This window comes from Triturus cristatus, chromosome 10 (assembly GCF_964204655.1).
Source record: "Triturus cristatus chromosome 10, aTriCri1.1, whole genome shotgun sequence".
NCBI lineage: Eukaryota > Metazoa > Chordata > Amphibia > Caudata > Salamandridae > Triturus > Triturus cristatus.
The window spans coordinates 901690350-901713055 of NC_140593.1; the positions used below are offsets into that span (position 1 = coordinate 901690350).

The 22706-nt window shown below is 43.8% G+C and overlaps 1 protein-coding gene across 3 annotated transcripts in view; it reads right to left on the bottom strand.

Annotated features, from left to right (window-relative positions):
• Positions 1-6465: 6465 nt before the first annotated feature.
• LOC146796210 (uncharacterized) overlaps positions 6466-22706 on the bottom strand; it is a 126254-nt gene continuing 110013 nt past the window's right edge. For 2 of the 3 annotated variants that reach the window (XM_085628708.1, XM_085628709.1), the window contains exon 3: positions 6466-9033. In XM_085628708.1, coding sequence (XP_085484834.1) covers positions 7211-9033 — 1823 coding nt within the window. In that variant the 3' untranslated portion in view covers positions 6466-7210. The remainder of the gene's footprint in view (positions 9034-22706) is intronic. The other variant, XM_085628710.1, reaches the window with a different exon arrangement.

Consider the following 22706-nt stretch of genomic DNA (forward strand, 5'->3'; position numbering starts at 1 on the left):
AACAACTGCGACTTGGAACCCTAAATCAACCCAGATTAAGTACTGCAAGATTATTACACGCTTGTTGGTTTGAAGACAGAATACCTTCCTGGATGACAGACAGATGTTTGAGTGCCTTCTAGTCATCTGTCTTGAATTAAAACAGGGCATAGCTGTCCCATGTCTTGTCATCACAACGCCTTCTTTGCAAGACAAACCTTTTGTGCGAAAGAAGCACATTTAATGAATTTGGCTGACGTGTAAGCAAGGCACCTTCTGTTTCAAACCCATAGAGAATCTTGGTCACACACCTTCAGGACTGTGAGAACAGCTGCTGCAGAACTCATATAGTGAGACCTAGATCACCCATTTCCAGTAGTGTGCGTGAGTAGAGCTATTGCACGACCTTTGGCAGTAACTTTTGTGATCTACTTTCCGAACTGTGAGCAGAACAGTTTCCGAATCCCCACGGAGAGATCTAGGTAACCCCCTGAACACTTGCTGCACTGCGAGCACTTTATGATTATGTTTGGAACGAGGGCTAAGCCTTCCGTATACATTTACAAGCGAATACAGCAGCTTCACAACGTTTGAATTAACAGCCAGGTCTCACGCCCTCAGCAGTCTACAAGCACATCCGCTTTCAGTACCTCACTTTAGTTGAAATACCTTTGTAAGAAAATAGAAACTTCAACCGCTCCAATTGTTAGCTAGGTGTGTGCCAAAAAGTATTAATGGGAACACAATAGCTTAAATGGCCCAAAAGATAAGACCTGACTCCTCATGTAGCAATGTGTGCAGAACAGTTTCCACAGCTCTGGTTTAAGGGTCATATCAGATTAGCAGTCTCGACTATTACACCACACTATTAGCCTGGGTATTTCAGGGTTATTGGTAAGTGATGTATTCTCTTGTTTTGTACAGCTATGTGTCACAGTCCCTACCGTCTCCTGAACAGATGTCATTCTTACAAGTCTGGCAACATGCTAAGTCCCTGAAACGTCAGTATTATCTCTACCCAAGTCATAAATACCAATCGGTGTCTGTTTGAGGCTCTTTGGGCAGGGTTTGTCTACTCTATTGATAGGCAGTGGGTGGCAGAGTGTAAAGACCAATGCCTTTGGTATGACACTAATGATTTGAGTACTTTAATATTTTATGTTGTTGAGAACTGTGTGAGTAGTTTGGGGTGGGTGTGTTGAATCTGAAGATGCTGGGGCCAAACAATGCTGACACTAGACACAGCAGATTTAACATAATGTTTTTCTTTGTTGCTTTTCCTGGATTACTGTTTGTCATTGTTGGTGAAGCTATATTTCTGGGCATGACATTGTGCACTCAGGTGGGGGTTCCCAGCATCTTTCGTTACTTGCATAAATGTGTACAAATCAGTGGTTGTCGGTGCTTATATTTATAGCACTGTAAAACAAGCATTGGCATAGCCAATAGGTCTCGCTTTTAGGGCCTTATAATTATTTAGGTATACAGCACAATATCCTTGGTACACCAACATCAACTGTTGCATGGTTAAACACTTATAAGGTCACAATGGCGAGACCTATTGGCTATGCCAATGCTTGTTTTAAACTGCAGAAAGTCCATTGCTCAATGATTAGCGGAGCTATTTTCTCATTATTCTTACACCACTGGTTTAAAGACCACACTACGCACTTTCTAAACCTGCCAACCAAACGAAAATGCAAGGAGTAATGGCCTTGATAATGAAAGATTGATTGTGTATGTGGTCGACAGACCATTAGCCAGCAAACACAAAAACACATTTATGATCAACGCAGACTTGTTTCTCTCACTAAGATGAGCGTCCCAGATACCAACACTGTTAATTTCCTAGTTTATGGGTGAACAGGTTTGAGGTTTTTTTGTTTTTTTTAAGACTTTCCGCTCAGAGCCTTTTGTGCACAGAATACACTTACGGCTAAACACATAAAAGTGCATGCTAACATATGAAAAATGTGCCGCAAGAAATGGGCAAAATCATAACATATCCGCACAGTATTAAAGTGACGATTCTACCTGAACGCGAGACCAGCTACTGTAACGCTAATATCCAGCACTATTCTCCTTATTTCATTTGGCTTTTAGAGTCTTTGATCGTAGTCCAATGTCACACATAAAGCAGTCAGTAACAATTCTCTAGTTGACAGATTATATATATATTTGGATCATTTGCATTTTTCCTGTGCTTATTTTATTTAGAAGCCAAACTGTAAGCTAATTTTCAAGGAATTCCTTGGTTCTCAAGATAGTGGCTTTATCACATTTGTAATATTTTTTTGTTCTGGTAGTCTTCTTTTTTCCTAAATGTGCGGCATCTACCTACTTTACTTCACAATATTTCCCATTTTGGCAACGGTTGCCTTGAGAATAGAACTTATCAATTGAAAATTTGATGGGCTATCTCTCCTTTGGACTATAGCCACAGTGTGCTAGGATAGACTTAATGAAGAACAACATTTGCTTGATTATTAGCGAGAAATTACATCAATTAGAGTAGGTCTCTTAAACATCTTTAGTAATAACTTATCTGCAGTTTTATCAGTAGCGGCTGGTGCTGTGGAAGAGTGGTGGCCGGGGGGGAATAAAAATAAAAAAGACTTACCTACAGCTGGCCCGTCACGCTCTTCTGCTCCTCTTCTTGCGGGAACAGGCTCCCAGACTCCACTGTGGCCAATCCTGTACATGCTCTCATGTCATGAGAGCAGTGTCAGGATTGGCCTGAGCGCTCTGAATTTGCTCTCCCATGGACACTGGAAGCCTGTACCTGCTCTCTCCAACCCAGCAATGCAGCTCGGGTTGGAGACCGATTCAGTGCGCATGACTATTTGGCCAGCGTGCATGCTGGTTTGGCCGGCTTGAGACGGCTGGCCAAACTGTCATGCGCACTGATCACAGTGTATTACCACATTTTTAGAAAAGTGCAGATCTTGAGGAAAAATGCTTAGGTAGAGGTACTTTTCACAACGTTTAACCCAATCTTTAGGTTTAGGTACAATATGCTGAGATTCTTAAATGAATTTCAAAGGGTTCAACACAATCTCTTTCTGGTTCTCATGCTTTCAGGTGACCCAAGTACCTGGGTAACAGAGACAAGGAGTTGAAGTTCTCTTCCACTTTCAACTCGGTAGCTTATATCATAGGCTTATCATAGTTGTCGTTCTTTTTTTAAACTTCATACATTTTTTTACCTCCGCACCAAAGGCTTTAATGTAGTGAAAAAACACGAGGGTATACAAACTGATGGGGAGCAGAGGAAGGCCAATAGCACAGCATGCCAGTTGTGAGGACCCATTTGGAACTGCAAAACCACTACTTTTGTAAATCCGACTTCTCTATGTGCTCAATAGTGTATCGTTGTCAATGGATAAACTATGCTGATGGGCAACAGTTCAGTACAACTTCAATTCCTATTTCGCAATCTGCGATAGTGTAACAGAACATGGACACTGCGATAATAACGCTTGCTAATGAGGTGCATTGTGACACTGTTAAAATAATAAAAATGGTTTTATTTAAACTGGGCTGAGTGCTAGTTTTTTTTAGAGCAATAAAAGAGACAAAGGTCTCTAATAAAGGGCTTAGCTAACTGACCTTAGTAAAGTGCGGTTCTAGAATCAGGCTTCTGATCACAATGGGTTCAATCGCTCCTATCTCAGAAAAAATTTAGCACTTATTTCTAGAATTTTAAATCTTAAAATATGATCATGTAATGCAGACCATCAGATATTGCTACAGTGCAGGACCCTTCAGCCAAGCTTACTTTTAATAAAAGTATTTCATGCTTCGTGCTTGATCAGGTTCAAAACTGTGTTTGACACATGAATTTTAAGCTTTCCATTTATACAGAATACAAATAAAGTTATCACAATAAATAAAAACATAAAATTAAATTCCAAAACAGTACCAGCCAGCAAACCACATTCGAGTAGCTGGAAAGCAAAACTGCAAAATGTTATCTGCATGATTTGATTTTAGACGATACGACCAGGACAAAGGATTTTTGTTATCCATTAGACTGCAAGATGGAAGACAGAAGCAAAGGCAGATAGGTGTAATTTGTACACATTTTCCCCTGTCTGACTGGTATGCAAATATGTAGTTCCACAAATTAAGGTGAAACATGTGCAACAGGAGAGCAGACACTGACAGACTAACGTACCTTTGCAGGAAAGTTACTCTACAAGTACACTATCATGGTCCTTTGCTTAGACATCCAAGAAAAGCACCAACCACGGCTTATTGGGTATTCATGCATTGAGAAAGCATTAATCACAGGATGTTTCAGGAGTCTACTGCTAAAAGAAAAGAGCAAGACTTCTTAAGATCATGTACAGATGGGTCACAAATTAGGTTTCAATCTGTTGAGTCCTCCATCTAAGAGAGCAACAGGAATGAATGTAGTAATGATGACTTCCATCATTCCAGACATTTTACGGCAATGCAATCCTATCTAGCCACAGATTGCTAACCAGGAAGTAGGAACTAGAAAATTTACAAGCAGAAACAATGGGCAGATTGGCAATAAAAGGCAAGAGCTAACACGGGGCATTTGTAAACATGTACATTCACCAACCAAATAAACCCATTATTTTGTGTTTCAAGTTACCACTGAAATGCCAGAGCCAAATAATGTCCATACAACTTTCTTTTGATTATAAGCAAATCAAGGAAGATGCCCGACACCGACCATCAACAAACGGGGACGACCGTTGTGGCCCATCTGCCACTGATGGTTAAACACCAGCAGAACTGATACTGACTTCTAACATAAAAGTACATAGTACTATTAGCAGTAAAAGTTGTGGTGGGGTGGATATGGAGGTTGTGTGTGTGGGGGGGTGATTAATTCATTTTTACTAAAAGTAAACTTTCAGTTTACAGGTTCCTCAAGCTTTTCCCCGCAGCCTGTTACGCTTCTGAAACTCTACCTCTAACATAAGACAAAACTGGTACCACTATATGGAGAACACTTTCATGGTAATATTATAATTTATCTGTGAAGCACCGCCAAGAGACCCGCTTCTTGTCAGCCCAAACAGATGCAAAGTGCATAACCCACATTTTTTAACAGTCTCCGACTGAAAGTAAATGCACAAGTGTTAAAAGATCTTGTTCGTTCTGGCAATCTCAGACAAACCACCACATACAACATACAAATATTATATCCACCGCAAGAGCTTACTCCAATCAATGTTCATAGACTAGCATATTTCATTCTTCTATGGTGTTTTCTTGAAGTCTAATTGTGATACATCTGCATTCAATGGCAATTAAGTGTCTTTCCCTGTTCTGCAACTGCCCCATTTGTTCAGACTTGCCATTTCTAATAGAAAACTTATTCATAAAATTGCAAAAACTAATGCCTACTGTTTCAAATAAAATGTTCTCCCACATTTAGAAGTCATGTAAGAGTGTGACCTACGTCAGTTTCCACACAGTACTTACTTTATGGATATTGATCCATTCCAAATATGCTCCACTGACCACCATAATATGACTTCTAGCCTGGTAACAAGCATACATTCCATCCACCGATGCCCTATAAACTTCTCTCAAAAAAGTGCTTTCTGGGAGGGCACGGACCCATCTCCCCTATAATTGTGTAGTAAAACAATATAATTGTGTAGTAAAGCAAGGGAAGTTGGCTTTAAACAGTCACAGTGTTGGCCTTAATTGATGCCTCCTTCACAGATCACCTTCCTCATACCAAGGTTCCCCTTGTAAATCCACAAGTTTCTGACGGAAGAGTACCACAGAAAAGTAAATTTGTAGTGCCAAACAACGGCGGACACAATGACCGCACTACCCTGTGTTGTTCCCTTGTTGTCAATTGGTAATTGGATGTAGGGTGAGCGTGCACAGAACAAACTCCCGCACTCGCCGTTGAGGAGTGCCAACTGCTTAGCAGATAACTGAAGGATTGAATTGGTGGAGTGGTGCACTGCCCGTTATTGTGACAGTAGTGGTCAATTAATCAATGAGTCTTGATATATAATAAGTCTTGTTCATTTCCCAAGAAATAGATTGCCAGCCAACGCGTTTCGTTCATGTAATGAACTTCTTCAGGGCAAGTATGGGCGCTCTTGTCAGATCGGAACAGAAAGGTGGCCAATGTACAGCGCGGGGGCCGCCTAGATAAGGGCCTGTGTGCGCAACGTCTGTATGATGGGATGCGGAGGAAGCTAGTTCGCTCACGGAAGAAAGTGTGGTGACCACACTTTCTTCCGTGAGCGAACTAGCTTCCTCCACATCCTGTCATACAGACGTTGCGCACACAGGCCCTTATCAAGGCGGCCCCCGCGCTGTACATTGGCCACCTTTCTGTTCCGATCTGACAAGAGCGCCCATACTTGCCCTGAAGAAGTTCATTACATGAACGAAACGCGTTGGCTGGCAATCTATTTCTTGGGAAATAAACAAGACTTATTATATATCAAGACTTATTGATTAATTGACCACTACTGTCACAATAACTAGCAGTGCACCACTCCACCAATTCGATACCACAGAAAAGTATTATGTACAATAAATTCAAACCGGATTCTTACCCCATATCACACAATTATCATAATGGAGAGACTTTGCAACGGGCTAAGCTTGGTAAAAACCAAAGGCATGGGAATACTAAAACACTGCCGGACAACTTAATGTTGCCAGGAGAGGTGCATCTAGTTATTCTTTATGGAGGGCCATTTCAATGAACCATGTCCCTCAAAGTCCAACAACTGCCAACCTTTACAGACCATAGATTTGACAGGACAAAAGTGAGAGATGAATGCCATCAATAAGAGCAATATGAGTGAAATTTCACTCATGAACAATGGAATCATTCTGCTATGACAAAAAGCAGATTGCATTAGGGCAAAAAAGGTTTGGAGAGTGGAATGCTATGCAATTCGTATTAAACTTGTAGGGTTGACTTAAACCCATATTATTGACAGAGGCAGCTTTGAAATCTACTTTTCAGCAAACAAGTGTCACAGCAAGATAACGAAAATGGGCAGCAAGGATGCCGAAAACCTTCCAAAATTGGCCTTTAGGAAACTAACACAAAATTCACGCCAACATACTGCAGCATCTGTCCGTTTCCCACTTGCTTGTGATTTCAGTGCACAGGGCTAGAATACTCTCATTGGAAACAAGTAATGAAATGTCACCAGACAAAACGCATGACACATTTTCTTTCTAACCCTTAAACCCCCATGCAAGATTGTCACATAATACCCCCTCTGTGGGTTTTTTGATGCGTTGTCAAGTTCTGTTTATGCCGGAATGTTTTGCCGCAGTCATTGCATTGATATGGACGCTCACCAGTGTGGGTCCGCAGGTGTGCAATAAGGTGGTGTTTCTGAATGAAGCTTTTACCACACTCGGAACATGTAAATGGTCTTTCGCCAGTATGAGTTTGTTGGTGGCACTTCAGGTACTCCCGTTTCCTGAAACTCTGCTCACACTCACCACACTTGTAGGGTCTCTCACCAGTGTGGGTGCGGCTGTGTATTTTTAGGTTCTCACAAGTGCTGAAGGTCTTCCCACAATCACTACATATGTAGGGCCGCTCTCCAGTGTGTGTCCGCTGATGCCTTGTCAAGTGCTGCTTCTGGATGAATCCCTTTCCACAATCTGTGCATGTGAATGGTCTCTCCCCAGAGTGAATCTGCTGGTGGCGCTTAAGACAGCCCCGCTTTCGGAATGTTTTTTCACAAACAGTACAGGTGTAGGGGCGCTCAGTTGTGTGGGTATGCAGGTGAAACTTTAGGTGCTTTAAGAAACGGAATGTTTTGCCACATTCACCACATTCATACGGCTTCTCCCCTGGTGGTGGTGAGTTTGGCTTCATATCACCATCATCAGACTTGAGTTGGCCATCTTCTGTGTGGGAACGCAGGTGTGATTTCAGGAGCTTCTGTGACTTGAAGGTTTTCCCACATTCATCGCACCTTTTGAGGGGTTCGTCTGTATGTAGTTTGTGGTGGCGCTTGAGGTGCTCATAGGTAGTGAAGCTTTTCCCACATTCACTACATATGTGAGGGCTTCCTTTCGTAGGTGGTGTTGAGGAAGAGTATGGGTATTCCTCAACAATAACCACTTTGAATGGTCTCTCCCCTGTGTGGGTGCGTTGGTGACGCAAGAGGTGGTGCTTTTGGATAAAGCCTTTACTGCACTCATTGCAGCGAAAAGGTCTCTCCCCTGTGTGAATCTGCTGATGCCGTTTCAAGTGTTCATGCTTTCGAAAAGTCTTACCACAGCTGCCACACTTGTGTGGCTTCTCTCCTCTGTGAAGTTTCTGGTGAAATTTCAGATGCTTAAACGTTCGAAAACCTTCACCACACTCCCCGCACTGAAAAGAGGTCTCACCAGTATGGGTCCTCTGGTGTGCTGTAAGGGTTTGCTTGTGCCTGAAACGTTTACCACAGTCTTCACACTTGTGGATTCGCTCCCCAGTGTGAGTTTGCCTGTGTACCTTGAGCACCCGATGGGCTCTGAAGCTCTTGCCACACTCATTACATTTGAAAGGTCGCTCACCAGTGTGGATCCGCTGGTGAATTTTTAGACGCTCATTAGTGCTCAGGCTTTTTCCACACTCTTCACATTTGTATGGCCTCTCGCCTGTGTGGGTCCTTAGGTGTGTGACCAAATGCTGCTTCTGAATAAAGCTCTTACCACACTCGATGCAAGTGTAGGGCCTCTCCCCAGTGTGGGTTTGTTGGTGACGTTTTAAACTGTCACGTTTCCGGAAAGCCTTTCCACATTCATTACACTGATAGAGTTTCTCTTCAGACTCTTCAATTTTCGGCTGCACCGAGGAGTCAGGCAGAGGGCAGAATCCCTCTTCATACGGGGAGGTTTTGTCCTGCTCTATAACCGATTGGCTTTTCTGGGGCCTGCTCTCAGCGTTCTGATTCCTGCATCCATTTTCAAGTTCAGAGCCATGGCCAGCATTTCCAAGAACAGCCACTGGAGACTGCTCCTGGGGTTCTACTTTTTCAAACTTCGGATGATGTTTATCTTTGTCATTCAGTGGCCCATCATCTGCTGGGGAGAAAAAATGTAAAGATTACTCAGTGACTTTATCAAAATGGAAATTTTACCGGTTAAAGACGGAGATAGCTCGCTGTGAATCCCAGATACCCACACAAAATCAAAATGCAAAAAATGCACAAGTAAAAATGTAGACAATTTGTTTGGCGGACAGGGTTACTCCAACACAAATGTGACGGATGTCTCGTCTGGCAAATTACAATTCCATTATATCCTATGGAACTTGTAATATGGCGGACGGGATAATTGTCACGCTTATGATGGAATATCCTATCCACCAAACTCGTAATCAGGCCCTTAGTTGGGTGCATCAGCATATGAGCTAAGGTGAGCAGGTTATGGATTTAACACAGAAGAAATTAAGAGCCTTGTATGTATTTGTATATGTGTATGTGCACATTTATGTGTGACTGTGACGTTGTGTCCATTAATAGAGTTGCTCCCTGGAAACTATGCCTGGTAATTAGGAAAACTAGAAGTGTATACTACTCCCCATCATTAGGGGTTTATACAAGGCAAAATGTGTTAGTTCATGGCATATTAGTGACAATGGCATGATAAAGGCCATCCTTGACATATTTTGAACATTTGTGACATAGGTGTGGAATACTGGCAACCATCATTGGCACAGAGAGCATTACTAGTGCTCTGCCTTTATCCATCCTTGTTATAATGGTGGCCATCCCTCGCATAATAATGCCGTGACTGACATATTTTTAAAGAACAAGGGAACCCAACTGGTCTGAGTGGGACCTGGGGTACAGGTAATTACACAGGAACAATGGTCCCTTACAATATAGATAAGCAAAGCCAATCAACACAATATGTAATAAAGACTGTGTTTTAGCATTCCTAATGGGAGAATAGATACTTTTATTTACATCACAAAAAACAAGAAAGAAAGTCAAGTCATGTCAGAAAGCAAAGTTAGAAGAAACTCAGGCATGAACATATGTGGCCAAAATACAATTACCAGTTAGTCCACAGTCATAATGAGAGCACCATTGAACCAGTATACAGTAGTTGTATTGAGCAATTCCGTGTCCAGGTGCTAATGTCGATGGCGTTTTGTCAACTGAATTTGTCAGCGATTTCAAGATGGAATTCATAGACAGTTGGAAGAGGGATGGTGAGTCCGATGTTCACCCCGAGTCGCAAGCTGAACCTATGGGTCAATCAGCGGCCATCTCATGAAGTGCAGACCCGTAGCAGTCTGGAGTGGAGTGCCAAGAGATGTTTTTTATGTTGTAAATGAAAGTATCTATTTTCTTATCAGGAAGTATATAACACAGTCTTTATTATATCATTGTGTTTATTAATTTTGCTTATCTATATTGTAAGGGACCATTGTTCATGACTGATGTATGGTTTACATACTTACTATTATGGTGTCCAGCCACTATTCTGGTGTCCAGCCTAGGCACACTGGTTGTCCTGGTATAATTAAGGCCATTACTGGCATTTTACAGACATCCTTCATTGTTGTCGTTATTTATCGTTATCCATGGCCTATGATTGTAATACCTTGGCGTTTGAAGCAGAATCTGTCCAAGTGAGGCATTTGTGCATGTGGGTGGTCAATGAAAATTGAAAGATTATGTTGGAGGACAGTGTATTTCTGAACAAATAAAACTGATATTTTGAAAGCAAAAATTATGTTTTTTCAGAAAAGGTTTTTCTTCTGGATACAAGGTTGTTTGCTCAAAATGGAAAGTGGTATATTATAGAAAACAAACAGTTTTTTTTATAAAACTGATATGCTGATGGAGACAAAAGGTTCCAATTCCAAAACACATTTAAAGTTGATAGTTGAATAATAATTCAAACTGAGTTTGGGAGACTTATTACTGTGGTTATGTTCTTTGTGCCAGTAGGCACGTGATGCTCAGACTTCTAAATAGTCAGATGGTAGCATTGAATACGGATACGTTAATTTATAGATTTCTGCCAATACCCTCATCTAAAATGCTTGAGTGGCCACTGCTGATATTCCTGCAAAGGGTGGTCATGGTTTAATGTAAACAGAAATACATTCCTTATGACTTCAATCCTCTTGGCTGTGCTGCTGCTAAAGAAGAACCAACAAATCTAATTATCTAGGAGACTTTAACACATCGCAGTGGTATGTGTAACCTAAAGGGCATCCTACTGACTGAATACTTTATAGGCATTAGAGAGTCTTCTCTAGCTGGCCATACTGCTGACTTAGGACTCTGGATAAAAAATTATCACAGCTGCTTGGAGGGGAGGCATTCTTTCTGTGGAGACACATAGCTCTTGCCAAATCAAATCCTCTACTCAGGTGAATTTAATCAACATCTGGGTGTAGCCACTGTCACTTTCTGTTATAAGCAGGAAAGCTTTTTTTGTTTTTTAAAATCACATCAGGTCTGGTGAAAGGTGCACTTTCAAGCCAGATCTAAAACAAGGGGATGTGTGACAAGGTTTAGGTTACTGAGAAGGCAAATGATTTAACCTGGTGAAAGCACCAATAATTATCTTGCCGCAATGGAAAGCCCAGCCATTTTATGGTTCAAATCGTTTTTTTTTTTTTTTAAATTAAATTAACATAGATGTTAAAATAAGGCGTCTACCTCAGGCCTTAGGAGGGCCTGATTGAATCCAAACCAGTCCTTAAAGGTTCAGTCACAGAAGGTGACACTGCCATTAGGTCCTGGCTGATGAAGCTGGATGATTCTTTGGCTACTACGACTGTCTTTAGAAAAGCAGCTCCAGCCCGTTCAGCTTGTTGCTTCTTTTAGGAAAGAGCTGCATGCAAACAACTGGAAAGGACATGGTGTCGCCACTATCAGCAGACAGATAAAATATGTTACAAACTGACACTTGAGGTCTACCACCAGAATCTCAAGGGGGCTCAGAGTGCCCCTTTGTATTAACAAAGCAAGCAATAATGGGAAAGAGAATTTTAAGATTGTCGCCAGCTTTACAAACCCTAAAATCATGTTCTCCCCCCTCCCCCCAATTAGCGAGTAGCCAAACTCTATGCTTAGGACTCAGCAACTTTTTTGGAGGACAAGATCCTGTATATTCAGATCTAAATTAGTGGTTGTGAATCATCTGACTCTTGGGCCAGGGGTGAGAGATCTATTTGGAGCAACGGCAGATTTGAAACTATCGGCGCTTCAGGCCTCTTCCATGGAGGTATTGAAGGCACAGTTCTCACATTGTAGGCCAAGGTCCACGGACTACTCCATTCCACCTCATATGCTAAGTATCTCGGATATTAATGCTTCTATCAATCAGGAGCTATTTGCCATCTCCCTCCATTCAGGCACTATGCCAGAAGACTAGAAAAGAGCTGAAGTCATTCCCTTGCTCAAAAAGGCTAATGCTGACACTGAAATACTGGCAAACTTTAAACAACTCTCTCTGCTCCCAGGAGCCTAGAAAATTCTGGTGAAAGTGGTGAATCAACAGCTTACCTCCTTTCTAACGGAGAACAAACTGTTACACCCGTCCCAATCTGGCTTTAGGGCTCACCACAGCACAGAGGTGATGTTATTGGAGGTCTCATAATCTATTGAGACTTTTGGATTCTGGACTTAATGTGGTTACGGTTCTATTAGACCTGTCCGCAGCATTTGACATGGTGGACCACACCATCTGCTACACAGGCTAGAACATCTGGTGGCGACGGGCTCAGCTACAGGCCAGCTAGGTTACTTCCTTGAGAGACGAGAGAAGGAGGTCTGGATGAAGCATTATGTCTTTCGGGAGCAAAGATGTTGAAGTGTGCGGTGCGCAGGGCTCCTCCCTGACTCCTGCTCTCCTCCACATTTATATGACCCGCTTGTCAAATCTGGTCGAATCCTTTGACATCAAGGTGATATCATATGCAGGGGATATGCAGTTCTTGCTCACTTAGTCCGGGGATTCTGCGAGTGCAATTGAAGCATTTTCACTATGCTTATATGCAGTATTTGAATGGCTCAGAACCAACAAATTGCAGTGCAACCGAGACAAAACAGAGATCTTACTGTTTGGGCCTAATACCTTTCCAGGGTGGGTAGGAGGATGGCCCAACAGCGTTCCCCTCCTCCTTATCCCCTCCAACGGCCGTGGCCTAGAATCTGGACATTATGTTTGACTCCCAACTATCTTTCATTGCCCAGGTGTCTGAGGTTGTGAAATATTGCTTTTGGATCTGCTGTATGTTGAGGAAATTTCTCAAATTCTTGTCTCACAAAGCGCAAGTCACTGTGGTCAAGGAATTGATTCTCTCTAGGCTGGATTATGCCAATTCCCTGCACTTGGGTCTTCCTGAATATTTGGTTCAGCATTTACAAGTAGTTAGGAACATGACAGTCCACTATAAAGTTCCTGAGCATGCGTCGGTATCTCAGCTACGGGAGAAACTGCATTGGTTACCAGTCCAGCAAATCATTATGTATAAGGCCCCGGCATTGACACATCAAGCCCCCCAGAACAATGGGTCCTTGTATCTTGATGAGAGAATCAAGGAATACAGACCAGGGAGACTTTTGCGCTCCAGTAACACTAGTATACTCTAAGTTCCCCATTTTAAAAAGCAGCGGAGAGGAGGTTCCTCTTTCACTGTCAAGCATGTGGAACCTGATGCATGGGTACCTGAGATCTAGAATGGAGGAATCTAAATGTAGGAAGGTGCTGAAACCCTATCTATTCAAACTTTAGGGAGAGTAGGACTCCTGCTTTTCCCTGCTTCTACTTCTATCTTTGATTGCCTAAGCGCCAGGACACTCCTGGAGTAGCCGTGTGCTATACAAGATTCTCTTGTTCATTCATTCATTCTTTATATTGAAGGCCATTTTATCCGATGCTGGTCTGTGATTGGATGGAACAATTGTTTTGCTGAGTGTGTGTGAATCAATACTAGCCACTCGCAATTATTTTGCAGTGTCCTCACATCAAGCCAGAGGAGTGGTTGATCACATTGGTCCTTGGTTGCATTTAAAAGTTATACCCCGAGAAGCGGAATTTCACCTCATTACCCTGTTTGGAACCTGCTGGTTAAAAAGTGATGCCAATTACAATGGGGTAGGAAACTGCTATATTCCAGAAGATGTCACAGAAGTTGTTTGATGGTAACCAAATTACACACTCTTCCAGTTGGTTTCAGTGATTTAGAAGACAGAAGAGAGTCAAATGAGTATGATTTCAAATATTTTATGGTTAACCAAAGTGGACTCGCAAGGTAGGGCAAGTTGCAGATTATGGTTAGGAGCTTCACTTTCTCAGTACATACTTTAGTTGATGATGGAATTGTTGGGTGTGGTTATACCAAATAACAAGGTACAGTTGTTGCCCTTCCTGCTGCTTGTACTGTATTTGCATCACATCGTTCGTCAAACATGCACGAAATGAGACGATTGTTGAATAAGGTAGTTTATTTTGCTGGGTCAGAGAAAACGCAAAATAGTTCTTGTGCATCAATAAATGATTTGTTAGTGAAATTGTATGTAAAAGCTAAGGCTATTAGCAGTAGTACCTAGTGAGTAAGGGGTAGGAGCAGCTGTGTCTGGTACAGAATAGTCAGGTAAAAATAAATTATTGTTAGAAGCTGTTAAGTGATATGATGGGAAATTTCATTATTAAATGCAAAAGTCTATTGCCTGATGTTCTGTGTCTCAATATTTTAGGATATTTTCATAGGGCTCACCATATATTATTTGTTTACAGAATACATTTTAAAAAACATGGTGGTTGAGGGGCGTGGTGTAGCTACCATGCTGTAGTGACATGATCTGCGACAACTCTCTGGCCCGGTCTTAATATGTATAAATCCGCACCTGAGAGGAGGCATCTTACCTGTATTCTTAACTCCCAACATAGAGTATGTGGCGTAGAACACGGAACTGCTAAATATTCCCCCCCGGATTGTCACCTCCGGGCAGAATTATGGAAAGCCAACTGGACAGGAGTAACTGAGGCATATGCTGCTGTGGAGCTTGGTTATGAGCGGCATATTAAGGGACTGGCATGATCCTGCTGCTGCGAGGTGCCTAATGGGGAACTACAGCTTGCTTCAGGTGCCTGCAGCAAAGATCGGGTGGAGCCACTGCTGGTGGCCGTGGCGGATGCTGCAGCGTGGGGGCTTGTCTGCCACCTGGCATGGGTTCCTGCAGCCTTTGCTGGAGCAGGGCTGAGCAGCGTGCAGCTGAGGAAAAGCCAGGCGTATTTCCACTGCCACCAAGTGCCTGACACGAGACACTGGCAAGCTGTGGCTGCCTGCAGCGAAGTACTAAGGGAACTGCTGACAGCCATGGGGAGTGCTGCAGTGGGAGGTCAGGGTGACCTTAGAGGCTATGAGAGCCTGCAGGGAGAGACCAGGGCGGACCCCTCCATTAATGCCCTGTGCGGAGCCTATGAGTGAGCTGAGTCCTGGTAATAGACAGCCATGGAGCACGCATGCGGGGACCTAGGTCCTGAGGGCCTCCTCACAGTGTAGAAGAGAAGCCCTCAGTGGCAGCAGCAAGGAGCATAAGAATGCATAGGTGGCACACGTGTTGTGGCCGCTCAGGGCCTGGCTAGGCGTCTGCCGCCTTGTGCAATGACACCAAAGTGAGAGGAGGATTGCCACCACAAGCGGCATACGAGACACTACCCCTAATCAACCATGGAGCTCGGGCCTGCACACCTAGTGCTGTGGGGCGCAGTGCATACAACACCCATGACCCCGGCTTTAGACCAACAGGAGTGGCTACCATGGGGAAGGGAGGCAAAGAGGCAGTGGCACAAACACCCATTGATAAATACACCAGACCAATACCGCATGGGGAACACCAGGTGGAAGTGGAGCACAACAATAAATGCCCAACTTTATCAGACGTACTCAAGGCAGTCCACAATGTGGATGGCATGGTGATCAACCTGAATCTAGTATGAGATGACCTGCATGGTGTCATAGAAAGCGTGGCACAAGTGGAGCAACAGACTACAGTTATTGTGGTGGGCCACCGCAGCACCACTAAGGTGACAGATGACCTTAATTGGAAACTATAAGAAACTCACGTAGAAAATACAGAGGACAGATGACGCAGAAATAACGCACGCCTAGTGGGTCTCCCAATGAGTGTGGAGGACAACTACTTAGAACTTTACCTTTAGGAATGGATCCTGGAACAGAGGCAACCGAAGGGAATGTAGCGCTATTTCTCATCAAGTACAGAAACTTCAGCGGTCTTTCGAGGCCCCAAAGTGGCGATGGAGAGACTGCAATCTGAAATATGGGATGTTTTATTCAGCCATGCTGAAAAAAATCCTACATGAAGGTAAAAAACACTTCTTTACGGAACCGGCTAAGGCATAGGAGTGTCTGGACACAAGTAGTGATGTTGCAGGCCATAGAGACTGACAGGTGAGGGGGCACGCTGCGTCCCAGGAGATCAGATCGCACAACACAGATGCTGCTGAACCACTTCCTGCCAAGCAAAACAATGCAGCTGCTACCAAACTTGATATACATGACCCTGTGAATGAAGAATAAACTGATGCCTTCAGTTTAGGTTATGTATGGGGCACACATAAAATCACTACCATCCCCCTACATGTATAGGACCAGATAAGTGCAGTGGACCTTCGCACTGAGCACCATGCAGACCAAATAGACAGGTCAGCCAAAGCATTTATGTTCTTCACTTGTGGTGCAACCATGGTTGGCACCAGTTGGTATGTTGTTCTACTCTATTTGCAATGTTTATATTGTTCTTACCTTTTTCATTAACTGGCCGTGTCAGTAACAGGAAGCAACAGCCAAGAGCATAATATCCGTCTAGAATGTAGAAACATGGATGCCCTCATGGGAGTCCACGTGCAGCAATTTAGTATACTCTGTTGGGTGCAAACACATACTTGGCAACGCAGCACGACGGAAGATTAGGCACAAATGGCACCTGGACACATGACAATTGTATATATGTATACGTAGTCTATGGGTGTAATAACACACATGACTCAGCACCCAAGATATTACAATATTATTAAACGGGTTTTATGATCCTTGTTAGATTCATGGAATGTCAATAAGAATCACATAATTCAACGACTCATCAAAATTGTTGTTAAAAAGTTATTTATTTGTATTCCTCTTAAAAACTTCTTTACACTGTAGCCAACGTGTTTAATTCCAGGGAGGGGCTTCTTCAGGACTGATTCCAATATCTTTTAAAGGTACAAATTTGAGAAACCCTGTTTTCCTTCATGCTAGATGTCCAATGGATATTGTTCTCAAGTAAATCCCTTCTCATACGGGCATAGACCATTTACGGTCCTGTGAATTTAGTCCATTAACGTTTGGTGGCCCTGCAATGTTCACACAACGATGTGAAACTTAGCCTATGGATGTGATCAAATTACTAAAATGGAATATTAAGGGTGTCTCAATCACTGCAGCAAGAGGCTACGGGTAGGAAAATACCTGCTCAAGCAACGCATACAAGCTGTCTGCCTGCAAGAGAGACACTCGACGCCAGCAGAAGCCCATACACAGTAACATAAACGGAAAGGGTTCTTTCATCATACGAGCTTTAGTGCACATGCGAAGGAGGTGGGCACATGGCTTTCCCCGGGCCTGCCGTTTGCTGCCACTATGGTGCACCTTGATTAGCAAGGCTGTTATATTACACTGCAGGGCAAACTAAATGGCAGAAATCTAGTACTGGTGAGAATTTAGGCCCCGAACACAGATGATGGCCCGCTCTTCATCACTCCCAGACAACCACTTACATCATATAAAGGCATGCCGTTAATCTGTCTAGACACCCTTAACTGTGTTACGAATGGGGATATAGATCATACACCCAAACCCTGCGTAAAGGCATTGATTATCTATATAGCTTTGCCAAGTGATGGAAGACTGGAATCTGATGGATATTTGAAGGCAAAGCAATCACACACTACCCTGCCCCTAGCCATATCTACTCTAGACTACATTACATATTAGTGGATAGTCAGGAGAGCTACATGGCACAGGTGACGCACGTGGAAAGAGCAATTTCTGATCCCAAGTGTGTGAGTCATACTCCGTAATAACGTACAGAACACTCATACCTGTATGGCAGCTGCCAGTGTCAGTCTTACACAATCATAAATTTGGCCAGGCCACGTATGATACAATCACGAAATACTTCAAGCAACAGAGTGGGATGCGCTTGAGGTAGTGGTGTGCAGCTTTGCCAGCTACCGGATGCAACAATGATTAGAACTCTAAAAAAAGGAAAAAGCCAAGAATAGGAAACTTGCACAACAAAACACTGGTGAGGGAAACCCACAGGCTGAAGCCAGACTGGACACCCAATGACCAGACATAATAAAGAAAATGATTGACTTTGTTGTAGCCGTCTTGCTGTTTCGCCGCTTGGAGGGGAGATGAGCCAGGACTACCGCCCCCAGCCTCCTGTGCGGCTGCCGCCACCAGCACCATCATCTTGTGCCAGGAGGCGCTTTAAAAGTGCTCATGGGCTCCTGCAGCTCTGACGGGCCTCCTCCGCACCCGTCAGAGCCAGGAGGAGGCCGGGCTGGGCCCACCCTCTGTCACCGGCCAGGGGCGCAGAATCTATAACTCCAAGGTACTGTTTACTATTTCAAAGTGACTGGTTAATTAGTACTCAATGGCTAAGCGGCTCAAACGTAAGAATGTTCTCACATCCTCAGGAGGGGGCCTTGTGGGGACACTTGACGCCTTTGTGACACAGGCGGAATCGGTGCTGACGCACAAAATTCATTTAACAGAAAAAAGACTGTCTGGATAGTGTTACGACCCACAAAAGATCATCATTAGGTTATATAAGCAGGGCTAAATCTCCCAGTAATTCTTCCGCAGGTGCGCATATAGATGCCGTGTACCTGCATGATGTTGCAGCAATTGCGGACAGACTTGGGGGGCAAGTGGAGCCTGCGACAGTGATCCTAGACGCAGACCCACTTATTCTAGCAGTCACTTCAGGCATGGGGACGGTTGCAGGGGGAAGCGGTACCATGCTGATGCAGGAGGGGTCCCACTCCTCAGAGGTTATGCCACTAGTACCTCTTGTTCCTATGACTGCATTGCTAACTTTAACATCACCAGAGTCTGGGCCCAGAGAGGTCACAACCAGATCTAAAAAGCACCCAAGGGGGGATGGAACAGGATCAAAACTATCAGTTATTACCGACCCACTGGCAAAACGGCCAAGGCGTGGAGCTCTCCAGAAGCCAAGGCAGAAACCCAGATCAAGGAAGCCACCTCCCAAATTAAATCAAGATCTTACGGCCACGGTAGACGTACAAGGGTCATCTGGACATCCTGCGCTACATGACTCACCTCCCAGCCCGACAATTCCAGATTGCAATAATGAGCAGTGGAGAAGATTTGAGACATTGATGTCTGTGCTCCTGGACCCTCTGGGCCCGATTCACAGAACTAACTTAAGACAAAATCCTAAACTTACTACCATTTTGGCATTCACAGAAGGCACTTACTCATTTCGGTATTCACAGAAGTTACGAGTCCTAACTTTAGGACTCCTAAATGCCTTCTGTGAATACAGAAAGTCTTAAAGTTAGGATTTTTCTCAGTTTAGGAGTAGTAAAGTTAGCTTTACTACTCCTAAACTGAGAAAAATCCTAACTTTAAGACTTTTGGTATTCACAGAAGGCATTTAGGAGTCCTAAAGTTAGGACTCGTAACTTCTGTGAATACCGAAATGGTAGTAAGTTTAGGATTTTGTCTTAAGTTAGTTCTGTGTTAGTTATGTATATTACGGTCTATCGAGGAGAAACTCGTGTTGATTGAAAAGCGTAATAGTATATCATTTAATACATTATCTAACTCATCAAATATAGGGGGGTGTTGCTGTAATCATTCTGTCCAACCTTCAGTGGCCCCATTTACAAGTTCAGAGGGCAACGGAAGGGGGAGAGCATGTGACAAGGATGACCTCCTCACTACCTGTAACGGGCTCAGATTCCCGGCTACACAACCGAGCTGACACAGTGAATGACAGGTTAAATCATACCCCCCAACCTAATACTGTAGTAACACGCTCTAAGGCTCAATCTAGGAAACAGGTTGCAAGGGATGCAAGGGCAGTGGAGGCAGGGTCCGACAAGGTCCAATTGGAGAATCAGCACAAGGCCTCGAATGGGGATAGTGGACACCGACAACAATTGGGAGGGGAAGATATGCCAGTCGCCCCTTATAACGCTGAGCTCCCAGTAATAGATCTCCCCCCGGCAAGTTGCCCGTAAACAGTGGTTTTGACAGGTGTGCCAGGTCACCACAATGCACAAGAGGAGCCCGCTGTTCAGCTAATTAACAAAGTGGCGCATTGGATGTGCAAGTATGCTCGATTTAATATTTAAGATTATCGGCACATCCTTATGGCTAGGAGGGTGTCTTGGATTGACAAATCGAGGACATTTTTGCTGGAGACTGCGTTATTGTCACGCTCAGATACCATGGGATGGCGTGGGGAATCCTCTCGTATTCAGCTGGTTCATTCGCCCTAGAGTCTAGCAATAAACCACTACCCTTGGGCTTTTGTTTACAGACCAGACCCTAGCCTTAATTTCACACAAAGCCACACTGGCTTGGACCAGGGTATCTGGTGTGGCAGTAGGCCTGAGGCGGTAACTAATGCATTTGCACGATTGAGGGACTAGAATGATATCGACTGACTAAATCACAGGGAGGGTGGGGGTAGAGCCAGTGATATCCTCTTGGCCAATGCTGTAACAGCAGACAAGAGTGTGGAGTCTCATATGGGAGAACATTACTTTCTCCTGTGGCGTGCAGGGAACCTAATAACTTAGAGATAAATCCCTGGGGTAGGTCCGCCACCCCGCGAAGTGATATTGCACCAGCGGATTCTATCGTGGTGAGCAGTGGGGGAGACCTAAAGATTATCTTGTGGACTATAGCAGGACTATCTAGCAAATTTGGGGAGGAGCAATGGCTCACTTACGTAAGGGTGTACCTTATAATTTGTCTCTAGGAAACTTGGGAGACAGGCAAAAACTTTTTCAATGAAGGATACAAAACCTTCTTTTGGCCAGCAGTCAGATCGGTAGCCGGCAGAGCAAAGGGGGGTCTGATTATGTTTATAGATTTGAGAATACAGGGCAGCTGGAAGAACTTGGCTTGGGATTCAAATGTTGTGCAAGGATTAAAATTCTCGAATCATATTCAGGGAAAAATTAATACATTTTTACAATGCAATGCCAAATGCGCAGGGCGCAAACAGTCTCAATGAATTTAACACACGGCTGGAGCATACACGAGTTAAAGGGCTGGCCCAATCTCAACTGATCTTATGTGGTGATTTTACCTGTCACCTATGCCCACACTTGAGGGTGGCACAGGGTGATTGGTCAGCCGGTCCATTAAGGAAAGGACCGCACCTGGAGCATACCCAGGTTGGACAGGAACTGACTGGTCTCTTATACTTCTATGTGTTAATCCAAACAATGACATGATCGCTTCCGGTTCCCTCTACATTTAAAGGGAGAGGTTGTCACTCATATATTGATTTTATCTTGGTCTCCCCTTTACTGAATAGGGGTATTTTAAAGTTTAATATACAACACATTGTGTTTAGTGATCATAACCCACTTACTTTAGTACTTGCTGCTCAGTCCCAATTACCAGTATCAAATAGACAGGAAGGGGGTTCGGCAATAGCTGTAACGGACCAAGGCAGAAGGCTGAGATGGGCCCCATAACTGGGGAAAAATCCACTAGATTTAAAAGCATATCGACCAGTCACGCTCCTAAATACTGAGAACAAAATACTAGGTAAAGCCCTGGCCCAACAAAGGCAAAACATAATAAGCACCAGCTGATACAGACCAACGCAGTTTCATACCGAACAGGCGCAAAGCGCTTAAACTTAGGAGTCTGAGGCACGTCCTTTGTGAAACGAGAATTACGAATGAACCTATGGCCCTGGTGTCTCTGGACTCAGGAAAAGCATTTGACACACTGTCTTGGCATTATATGTTTGAGACACTAAGAGTCATGAATTTTGGCCAGGTATTTATCACAGCGATGGCTAATCTTCTGTATACTTACCCTGATGTCAGAGTAAAAACGAATGGGGTTATATCGGCAGAATGGGAATTGGAGAAAGGCACGCGACAGGGGTGCCCACTGCCCCCTCTGCTCTAGGAGCTAGCAGCCCAACCATTGGCCTGCCAACTTAGGGCTTCATTGTCAGATTGGGCCATTGAAGTGGAGAGTGTGAAGCAATTTGCATCGCTCTATGCTGAAGATCTGTTTGTGTACCTGCAAAACACTGTGGAGACACTACCGCACCTCCCTACTATACTGGACGACTTTGATTGACAATTAGGATTGAGCACCAACATGCACAAATCATTGCTGTACCCAACAGTTGGGCTCTCAGCAGTACCAACAGCACTGCTGCCCCGATCCGCTTCCCTAATCCGCAACTCCAGTCCCTACCCGCCCGTTCCCCCAGAGATCTTATGTGAGACAGAGGTGTTCTGTGATTTGGGAATACTGGTAACTACCTCGAAACAGAATTGACATGCACTGAATACTCAGAGATTGGTCATCAAGGGCATCCGATCCCTCAAAAATACACTCATATGGGGTAAAAAGAGAAGTATGGTAAAAATGAACATGCTAGTCTGTATATATGAGACGGGGAGAATGCGGGTCTCAGACA